Source organism: Erythrolamprus reginae, chromosome 2 (assembly GCF_031021105.1).
Source record: "Erythrolamprus reginae isolate rEryReg1 chromosome 2, rEryReg1.hap1, whole genome shotgun sequence".
NCBI lineage: Eukaryota > Metazoa > Chordata > Lepidosauria > Squamata > Dipsadidae > Erythrolamprus > Erythrolamprus reginae.
In genome coordinates, this window is record NC_091951.1 from 327,224,946 (window position 1) to 327,236,696 (window position 11,751).

At 39.7% G+C, this 11,751-nt stretch overlaps 1 protein-coding gene across 3 annotated transcripts in view; it reads left to right on the forward strand.

The window, feature by feature from the left end:
- Positions 1-11,751, forward strand: part of EMB (embigin) — a 196,198-nt gene that overhangs the window by 63,524 nt on the left and 120,923 nt on the right. Inside the window, exon 3 of one of the 3 annotated variants that reach the window (XM_070743368.1) lies at positions 6,601-6,660. The exons of the other annotated variants lie outside the window; for them this stretch is intronic. Coding sequence (XP_070599469.1) covers positions 6,601-6,660 — 60 coding nt within the window. The remainder of the gene's footprint in view (positions 1-6,600; positions 6,661-11,751) is intronic. 3 annotated transcript variants of the gene reach the window in all.

The following is an 11,751-nucleotide window of genomic DNA, read 5'->3' on the forward strand; positions in this document are numbered from 1 at the left end:
GAGATTCTGGCAGTTTCTACTTGAAAATTTAATGAAATATAAAATCTGACTAGGGGTACTTAAAACTTCTGCATGCAATTGTATTGTGTTTTTTTCCTTGTTTCTTTTTATGATTTTATGCTTTTTATCTTTTGTTGTTATATAAATTACTGGGAGCAGTTTTTAGAGCCCGGGTAAGTACAGTAAATAAACAGATAACTAGATAAATACATGCTCTTATATGACAAGTACAAGTTTATGACTGAAGTATTCCTTTCATTGCAAAGATCACATTAGTACTCACAATTCTTCCAAGAACAAAATTTATCCCATCTTTCATAAAGTATGTTTTAAATCAAACAAGTCAGACATATGACCTCCTAACGTCTTCCAAAGTTGCCACTACATTTCCATTTTTAATGTACTACGTCAAAAGATTAAATTAATCCATATTAATTTATGTTTTCCCATCTGGGTAAGGAACCTTTTTATCCTGCATATGCCTTCCAAGGAGATAGAAACATAGAAGATTGATGTCAGAAAAAGACCTCATGGTCCATCTAGTCTGCCATTATACTATTTCCTGTATTTTATCTTATGATGGATATATGTTTACCCCTGGCATGTTTAAATTCAGTTACTGTGGATTTATCAGCCACGTCTGCTGGAAGTTTGGTCCAAGCATCTATTACTCATCATTAGATCATTAGATAATACCTTCCTAGGAGAGGACCATTCTCTAAAGTACTGTATTTTTTGGACTAGAAGGCACAGTCCCCCACCCTTCCAAAAAAGTGAATGGAAATGTCTGTGCATCTTACAGAGTGAATACAGGCCTGTTTTTGGGCTCCCAAACCCGCCGCAGGTCAGTTTCTACCCTCCACAGCATCCAGAAGCAATCTGCAGGCTAAAAACAGGCCTGTTTTTAGAGGCCTCTGCGCATCCTGTTTTTGCCCTTCCCAGTGTCCAGAAACATTTGGCAAGCCAGCATCGGGGAAGCTGAAAACAGGACATGTGAATAGTTTGGATGGCCAAAAACGAGCTCATTTTTTGCCTGCAAAGTGCTTCTAGATGCCGGGGAAGGCAAAAACAGGATGCACAGAGAGTTTGGGATGACAAAAACAGGATGCATGGAGGCCAAAAACTATTTTTTCCTGTTTTTTCTTCTCTAAACCTAGGTGCGTCTTATTGTCCGGTGAGTCTTATAATCTGAAAAATGCAGTAATATTCCAAGAATCTTCCTCAATATTCTAATATGTTCCTCACCCTCTTCAGATGTTACACTTCTTTGTTTTAGATAGGTGTGTGTGTGTGTGTATGTGTATGTACACACCTGTTTAAAACACACACACAAACACAAACACATATTATTAGATTGATAGAGAGATAAAGATAGATTCAATAATACTTTAACATAGAGAAAGAGTTTGATGTAGTGCTTAAGGCATCAAGCTACAAACCCGGAGACTATATATATAGCTTCAGGGAGAAAATCTATATATGTGGTCTCTAGAGGTCAACTTGATAGCACATAATCAATCAAGTGTCATGACTAAATTAATAACAAAATATTGAATGAAATTCAAGGACAAAGACTTAATCATTTTTTAAAAAATACTTCTAATATGCATCTTCCACCACACTACTTTCTGAGCACTGTTGGTTTGATAGTCTCATCCGTATTAACTGGAGTCTTGTTGGTTGAGAGGTAGCATGGATGTTAGCACATGAACTAGCACATGAGATATCTCCCTTTGCCTATGTAGTTTTATGTATGGTATGTTTGTGTGTATGCTTTTTAAATAATGGGATTTTTAGGCTTTTAATGTTAAATTGTTATTTAGACTTTTAATATTACATTTGTTATTGCATATTGTTTTATCACTGTTGTGAGCCACCCCGAGTCTTCGGAGAGGGGCGGCATACAAATCTAATTAATAATAATAATGATGATGATGATAATAATAATAATAATAATAATAATAATAATAATAATAATAATAATAATAATCTTATACTACCACCTCCTACTATACTAGACAACACAGTATCAACAGTAGACACAGTAGAGAATAATAATGTTGATTAAAAAGAGCATCTTTATAGATTGCTTCAGTTTAATTGTTTCCTGTTTCCAATCACTCCGTTTTGGAAAAGAAAGACCCAACTCACCTGTTCTCCTTGAAAAGGCTGACAGTTCTTCTGTGTAGAGCAAGAAGCTTAATAGATAACAAGGGCAGTTTCACATTGCAACATTAAATGCAACTTCATTTTATAAATGGCATCTGGATTACCAGCTGTCCTAGCTTATATTAACTCCGCCATCACTCCATATTTATTTTGCTAGCCACAGTGTTAAAAATATAAGTGAATTTCAAATGATCGTTACAGCTAGGGAAAGAATATTTTAACAATCATTGCCAGACCTAAAAGAGAAACAAACTGATGATAAATTACACACATAAAAATTTGAGGCAAACTGCTGACAATGGAACCACTTCAGCAATTTTTAGTGAAGCTTCAAAACAGACAGTGAGCAGAATTTTAGATGCAGCTGTTATCTTACCTAAATAACTACTGTACTATTACATTTTCAACACCCAGGACATTATTTCCTTACATCTCCTGTCAATACTGAGTTGAAATGTCATGAAGCAAAGCTAAAATTGTCAAAGAAAGTTTAAAAATTAGTTTGTTCATTCTGGAAATTTTAAAAGTTTAACCTGGGGACTTAATTTCGTGATATCCTGCCCCCCCATCTCCCTCTTCTCCTCCTCTTCCTTCTTCTGAAGTAAAAAGAAAATAGAATTTAGCCATCTCTTATTTTATTAAAGTGATGTGCTTTGTCAAGGAAACAAATGTCATTTTAAAGAGAAGTTAGGTACAGTGTCCCTTTTAAAAATTGTTATGAAAGATACTCTAGCAAGTTGCTTAATTATTCCTAAGAGTAAGAGAAGCAAGTGCCATTGAGCTAGTATCGCAAGATATGACCAAGGCAGGGGTGGGCAGTAGGCAGAACGGGGTGGAATGCAGTTCCACCGGCGGAAATGAAGATGTGTGTGCAGCTCCAGCTGATTGGTGGCTGTCACTTCCTGGATTAGTGGTCTCAGCTCAGTTCTCCTTTTTTGCTGCTGCTGCTGCATCTGCGCTCCTTGCTTTTTTCTTCTTTCCTCCTTCCTGGCCTCGGACGAGCTTCCCTCTCTCCTGCCCGGCTCCCCTCCAGCCTCACGTGGCCATCTCCCATCTAAGATGCAAGCAGAAGGTGTGGGTGGAAGCGGTGCTGGCAGCGTTTATGCTTTTGGCAGCACCCATTCGCCTAGCTACCCAGCCTGAGGTGGGAGGGTGACCCAGGAAGGAGAGTGTGGGAAACGCGGAGCAAATTGTCACCCCAACAAGCGACACTGGTAAGTGTTCTGGTTTCTGGTAGAAGTTTAGTAATTACAAATAGCTCTCATTAAATGCATCATTTCATGAATAAAGCAACTCCGTGTATTTCAACACCTTCCAGACATTACTTGGTCTGTTATCTCTCTCAGCCGCATTTCTCACATTCCTTTTCCTGCTTCACTTAGCAAGATTTATTTCCTAACTACATAGCTATAAAAAAAACAGCAGCACTGACTAAATACAATACAAAATACTTTGGCTTACTTTAGCGTGGCGAAAAACCCCTCCATATTTCTTTTCAGCAACGTTGAAACTCCACCCTTCTTCTCCACTAGCCCCCTGACGTGCCAAATACCTCACTACAATATTTAACCCATTCCTCTCCTTAATATCTTCTTCCAGACCTTTGCTCTCTACGTTTCTGAATCCTTCTGAATTTAGGGTTAACCCAGTGCGCGTCTGATTCTCCCTCACTAGATCCTGAACTCATAGCCCCATCCTGTGGCTGGCCTCCCACCTGTTCTACTACCTGTAACCCAGGGCCCCCCACTACTTCATAAACACAATCTGAATCTGAGTCCTCAATATCTTCATCAAGAGTATGTACAACAGTAAGGTTATACGTCAAGGATTTAACAGTTCACTTGAACGATGATGATCGTTCAAGCCACTCCACCTGATCACATGACTGGCAAGCCACTCCTACCCAGTCACATGACCATTAAGCCATACCCACAAAATAAGCCACACCCACAGTGTGGCAGTAAAAATTTTGGCTGCCCATTACTGGATCAAGGAGAGGAAAAGGTGAAAAGATGGCAAGATCAAGAATTTTCCCAGATCTACATTTTTCTGCCTCCGGGAAAGGAGAAGACATATTTTTCTGGACAACAAGGAAATGCAAGGAAGGGTGAAAAGAGAGAAAGGAATTGTTTAGAAGAGAAGGAAAAGAAAGAAGAAATGTTTGACAGTTTCATTTCTACTCAACTCAAATTTTGTTGCCAGACATTAGCTTGGTATTGTGATGCCAAAAGAGAGATCTGTTTTGTCATCCAAGAAAACCAGCCATCGTGGCCAAAGGATGTAAATAATAGAATTTGTGGTCATATAGAGGGCAGTACATTACCAACTGCAAGCATAAATACCTCCTTGAAAGAAATACCACCTTTCTAATTAAGTTGGGCTTACTATATAAGTAGATACATAGTTGTGTATTACAGATAATCCTTGATATATGACTAGTAACTTAGGAACCATTCAAAGTTACAACTGACCTGAAAAGAGGGACTTATGACCTGGATTCAAAGTTCAGATGGTTGGACATCCTTTCTTGTCACTTGTGGTGTGTGTGTGTGTGTGTGTGTGTGTGTGTGTGTGTGTGTGTAGTAAGTGGAAGAAGAATAGTTATTTTTGTTGTACCCACTTTTCCTTTCTTATTTTTGTCTTATTCAATTTAATAAATAAAAGGATGGGATTTTTTTTTCCTTTTTAAAAAATAGTGTCACATTGATTACTTTCTGGTTCTTTGGCACTAGGCCTGTTTTGAAGGACAAGTTACAAAGTTCTGTAGGAGATCAGCAATTTGAAATTGAATTAAAAAACTGTCAGGTGAGTACCACCAGGACCCAGGGATTAGATGCAATTTAGTCACCCCAAATATTCCATACTTTCATCTCTTGAAGCATTTGCTGATCCAGTTCCCTCCCTCAAAAAGTCAAATATCTGTCCTGTGTCATCTGCAGAAAAAGGAGATGCACATATCCATTTAATTTATTTACTATCTCCCTATCTTTTCTGAGCAACTCTTCCATGTTTCTGACCAGTGGCCTAGACAAACTTCCTGGTTTTCAGCTTTTAAATTCAGTGGTACCTCATGATACGAACCCCTCATCTTACGAACAACCTGAGATACGAACCCGGGGTTCAGAAATTTTTTGCCTCTTCTTACGAACTTTTTCCTTCTTACGAACCCGCCGCCACTGAGAAGCCCCGCTGCCCGACTGTCGCTTTTTGATACAGCCGGGGGGCTTCTCAGCGTTCTCCTGAACCCGAACGCCAAACCCGAACTTCCGGGTTTGGCGTTCAGGAGGCCGCCGAGAAGCCCCCCGGCTGTTTCAAAAGGTGACAGCTGGGCGGCGGGGCTTCTTGGCAGCCTCCCGAACACCGAACCCGGAAGTTCGGCAAAAGTTCGGGTTCGGGAGGCTGCTGAGAAGCTCTGCCACCTGGCTGTCGCCTTTTAAAACAGCCGGGGGGCTTCCCGGCGGCCTCCCGAACGCCGAACCCGGAAGTTCAGGTTTGGCGTTCGGGTTCAGGAGGACGCTGAGAAGCCCCCCAGCTGTTTCAAAAAGTGACAGCTAGGCGGCAGGGCTTCTCAGCAGCCTCCTGAACACAAACTTTTGCCGAACTTCCGGGTTTGGTGTTCGGGAGGCCGCCAAGAAGCCCCGCCGCCCAGCTGCCACCTTTTAAAACAGCTGGGGGGCTTCTCGGCGGCCTCCCGAATGCCGAACCTGGAAGTTCGGGTTTGGCATTCAGGTTCAGGAGGATGCTGAGAAGCCCCCCGGCTGTTTCAAAAGGGGACAGCTGGGCGGCGGCGTTTTTTGCGTTGTTTTTTTGCGTTGCACAGATTAATTGATTTTACATTGTTTCCTATGGGAAACAATGTTTCATCTTACAAACTTCATCTTACGAACCTCCCCCGGGAACCAATTAGGTTCGTAAGATGAGGTATTATTGTATATCTAAAATTCTTATTACCTATTTCTTATCATCACCTAATGCATTTTTCTATCAAGTACCACTGTACTTCTCTGGTTTCTTTTATCTCTCAAGCATTTTAATCAGGTGGATGATAGCCTTCAGTCTAAGTAACATTTTAACCAGCGATGAATGCCTCCTACTGCAATCAAGCATTCTAATTCCCACGTCTTGGCTCAAGATCTTTAATCCTAGCAAAGGCATCATCCTTTTTCAAACGTTGTAGGAGTGAGCCTTTTTCAGACTGGTCTCCTAACCTGTTCCACCACTGGCCCTTCCTTATTGCTCTCATAGCACTACAGGTAGGAACCGTATGTTATATTTGCTTATTCATTTTATACAGTATGAATGTCAATAGAGAAGAAAGCAGCATTTTAGATCTTGCTGTAACACACTGTTATGCTTCGATGGCTTTATTTTATGCTAGATTTATTTTTTGTATCATCTTTACAAGGGCTGTTTTATTACTGTTTATCACAGACACAGATGTAGTATTTTCCAACTACTCTCGAATTGACAGAAGTCAGTGCCAGAATAAAAGTAAGTTCACATTTATGATTCCTGCCTTTCTTCTGTTGGCTCAGTTCTGGGTTATTGCAGATCACTTGAATTTTTCCAAAATAATGGGTGACAAAGCCTTTGTACACTAGAAATAGGTGTTGGTACAGATACAGTGGTACCTCTACTTACGAATTTAATTCATTCTGTGACCAGGTTTTTAAGTAGAAAAGTTTGTAAGAAGAAGCAATTTTTCCCATAGGAATCAATGTAAAAGCAAATAATGCATGCAATTGGGGAAACCACAGGGAGGGTGGAGGCCCTGTTTCCTCCCAGGAGATTCCTAGAGAGGCCCCACAGAGGCTTCTCTCTGCCTTTTCCAGCCCTGTTTCCTGCCAGGAGATTCCTAGAGAGGCCCCACAGAGGCTTCTCCCTGCCTTTTCCAGCCCTGTTTCCTCCCAGGAGATTCCTAGAGAGGCACCACACAGGCTTCTCCCTGTCTTTTCCAGCCCTGTTTCCTGCCAGGAGATTCCTAGAGAGGCCCCACGGAGGCCTCTTCCTGCCTTTTCCAATTACAGTACAGTTTTGGAAGCTTGGGTTTGTAAGTGGAAAATGGTTCTTGAGAAGAGGCAAAAAAATCTTGAACACCTGGCTCTCATCTAGAAAAGTTCATAAGTAGAGGCGTTCTTAAGTAGAGGTATCACTGTATGGCCACTTGATAACTCTGTGCAAATCCTGTTAGCATTGCCAATTATGAGAAATATGGGGTGTTGAGATTTAGAATCTCACATTACCTTTGACATATTTTTTTTAAAGTCATCTACAAAATAACAATTCAGACTTTTGTAAAGAGTGATCTATTCTCCCATAGCAACCTGTTGCCAAGGAAATTAGAGGGAAGAAGTAGGTGAAAGGGAAAGGGAAAGGATAGATATAACCTGGTCTACAATTGTGTCATATCTCATCTACAACTGGTTTCAGAAGTACAGTACTTATAACCAATGTGATGACTTGAATAGAATAGAATAGAATAGAATTGAATTGAATTGAATTATTGGCCAAGTGTAATTGGACACACAAGGAATTTGTCTTGGTGCATATGCTCTCAGAGTACATAAAAGAAAAAGATACATTTGTCAAGAATCATGTGAATAAATGAATTAACGAATGAGTGAATGAATGAGTGAATGAATGAGTAAATGGATGAGTGAATGAATGAGTGACTGGATGAGTGAGTGAGTGAATGAATGAGTGAGTGAGTGAGTGAGTGAGTGAGTGAGTGAGTGAGTGAATGAGTGAGTGAGTGAATGATGGAATGAATGAATGAATGAGTGAGTGAGTGAATGATGGAATGAATGAATGAATGAATGAGTGAGTGAGTGAGTGAGTGAGTGAGTGAATGATGGAATGAACGAATGAGTGAGTGAGTGAATGAATGAGTGAGTGAGTGAATGAATGAATGAGTGAGTGAGTGAGTGAATGAATGAATGAGTGAGTGAGTGAGTGAATGAATGATGGAATGAATGAATGAATGAGTGAGTGAGTGAATGATGGAATGAATGAGTGAGTGAGTGAATGATGGAATGAATGAGTGAGTGAGTGAGTGAATGAATGAATGAATGAATGAATGAATGAATAACTTAGTACAATTCCTTCTGTGCCAGAATGTCAGGGTTCAGATCAGGGACAGATTCCCATTATCGCTGCTACTGGGTGGGGTCTCCCGCATGCGCCTATGCATGTCCAAGCATGTTTTTGCTTTTGTGAAGGGACACGCACGCGTGTGAGATTTCGGCGATCTCTGCATGCGCAGAAGCAAAAGAAAAATCACCAAAATCTCTCTTGCGTGCTTATCCCTTCACATGATTTTCCTTCCTGTGCATGTGCAGAAGCAAAAACACACTGGGGTGCATGTGCGCGCACACAAGAGACCTGAAGTTGCAGGCACACCACAGCAATCAATATCGGTGTGTTTTATTGTACTGTACTTGTAGCAACCCCCTACTGGTGCAGATGTTTAAATAATCCCCTTGCCACAATGATAGAATCCTTGCCTTTTAACTGACCAAAATCATCACTTCCCAATCTGGGTTACACTTTGATTTGTTTGCTCTTATCCTGTCCATCAATAACACCACACACTGATTTAGAACCTGAACGGCTTCATGGGATTTAGATAGAAAAGGGAAATACTCACTGAAGGGCTGCAAAAGCTTTTTACTACCACACTGTGGGCATGGCTTACTGTGTGGGTGTAGCTTGATGGTCATGCGGCCGGGTAAGAGTGGCTTGCCAGCCATGTAAGCAGGTGGGAGTGGCTTGACAATCATGTGACTGGGGTTGGCTTAAAGGTCATGTGACTGAGTGGGAGTGGCTTACCGACCAAGATAAGGCATATTAATTGGCATATAAGTCCAATTAATAAAAATAAATAAATAAGTTTTCAAATAGGTGCTTGGACTATTTTCCAGTTGATTAAGTCACATTATTTGAATAGCCACAAAAAGGACAAATGATAGACAGCATTATTTGTTTGTTTTTTTGTTTTTTTGTTTAATTAATTAATTAATTAATTAATTAATTAATTTGATTTTTATGCCGCCCTTCTCCTTAGACTCAGGGAGGTTTACAACATGTTAGCAATAGCACTTTTTAATAGAGCCAGTGTATTGCCCCCACAATCTGGGTCCTCATTTTACCCACCTCGGAAGGATGGAAGGCTGAGTCAACCTTGAGCCGGTGATGAGATCTGAACAGCTGACCTACAGATCTACTCAGCTTCAGTGGCCTGCAGTACAGCACTCTACCTGCTGCACCAACCCGGCTCTATCTTATTTGTTATTTGTTATTATCTATTATTTGTTGAGGAGCATTTTAAGGTTCATTATGATAACAGATTAGGCAAGTAGCTTGATTTTCCTTAATTGCTATAAAAGTTCAATTCTAAATAATGACTAAAATGATTAAAGCATTTATGGTTAAAAACATACTGTTTAATTATTTCCTATTTTAAAAGTAATTAAGGATCATACTAAGGTACTAGTGAAGGAAGGACAATAAAAAAACTATTAAGTATTCAATAAATAGTGCATAAATTTACTGCCCACACTGCATCATCCATCCCCCCTCTCATGGGGGCAGCAGGCCATCAATGGAAATACTTCAGAGCCATCAATATGAAACATGCATTCAGTAGGGTACAATTATGTTGTATTTTCCTTTCACTCTGAAGTGACATTTATGCTGTTGCTCACTTCAGAAAGGGACAGTTGACCTTCTTTTATTATTCAAGACTAATGTTGCTCAACCTGGGCAATTTTAACATGTATAAATTTCAACTCCCAGAATTCCCCAACCATCCTGGGGAATTCACCTGCTGGTTCGGGAATTCTGCAAAATGAAGTCCACATACCTTAAAGTTGCCAAATGTTGAGAAACATTTGACAGATTAAGTGCACTAGGGTGCCTTCCATCCCCTGTCCAATTGTCTCTGCTATATTTTATATATCTTTTCTCCCATTCATATATCCTTTCTTCTACTCTTCATTGACGTATTCTATTCTCATATCTTTTCTTCTATCCTTTCCCTGATATTTACTACTATATATTTTATTCTCTTTAACTTTCAATTTGTATTGGACTAACTAACTAACTAACTAACTAACTAACTAACTAACTAACTAACTAACTAACTAACTAACTAACTCCGAGTCCGCGGAGAGGGGTGGCATACAAATCTAAATAATAAATAAATAAATAAATAAATAAATAAATAAATAAACAATCAAACAAACAAACAAACAAACAAACAAATAAATAGATTCTCAATGTGGAAAAGTCATCGGGCCTAGAACTGGCTATTTTAGAAACATAGAAACATAGAAGATTGATGGCAGAAAAAGACTTCATGGTCCATCTAGTCTGCCCTTATACTATTTCCTGTATTTTATCTTAGGATGGATATATGTTTATCCCAGGCATGTTCAAATGGATTTACCAACCATATCTGCTGGAAGTTTGTTCCAAGCATCTATTACTCTTTCAGTAAAATAATATGTTCTCATGTTGCTTTTGATCTTTCCCCCAACTAACCTCAGATTGTGCCCCCTTGTTCTTGTGTTCACTTTCCTATTAAAAACGCTTCTCTCCTGAACCTTATTTAACCCTTTAACATATTTAAATGTTTCGATCATGTCCCTCCTTTTCCTTCTGTCCTCCAGACTATACAGATTGAGTTCATGAAGTCTTTCCTGATACGTTTTATGCTTAAGACCTTCCACCATTTTTGTAGCCCGTCTTTGGACCCGTTCAATTTGATCAATATCTTTTTGTAGGTGGGGACAGTATTCCAAATGTGTTCAGTATGAACTGAACACAGTATTCCAAATGTGGTCTCACCAGCGTTCTATAAAGCAGGATCACAATCTCCCTCTTCCTGCTTGTTATACCTCTAGCTATGCATTCTACTTTCTTTCCCTACCACCTGACTGCACTGTCAGGCGGTAGGGACTTTTAGGGGACTTTCTGATTTGCTCATTAGGCAGAGATCTTTAAAATTTGAGTTTTTATTTATTTTCCTTTAAAAAAAACCAAAATACTTTCTTGCATACTGGCACCAAACATCCACAACCTCCCCTTGTGCAATTTCAAATCCGCTGTGCCCAGCATGTGCTTATTATGATGAACCATTGGCTTCACTGCCTATTCTTCTTTCCCAATTCAAAAATGTACCTCTTTTGCTGCACAGGAGTTGTATTGTTGCTTCGAATAATTGTAATGCATCACCATAGGCACAATCACCTTTATTGTACATCAGCTGGTGCATCCTGTCACTACTTTTTCTCTCTTCTCCCTTTTTTATGGGATTGAAGAAACTATTCTGAAAGTATCCCAAAAGTACTTTTTCTTTTCTTTTCCAAGAGGCAACTGGACTTTCTGATTTTTCTTTGAAGACATTTTGCTTCTCATCCAAGAACTTCTTCAGCTCTGACTGGATGGATGGTTGGGAATGGATGAGATATCATCTATCTCAGTGAAGGGCTACCAAATTTTTTACTACCACACTGTGGGCATGGTTTATGCAGGATGCCTTGCATTTTCTTTCAACTTTCAGTGCACATTGGGTGCTGTACG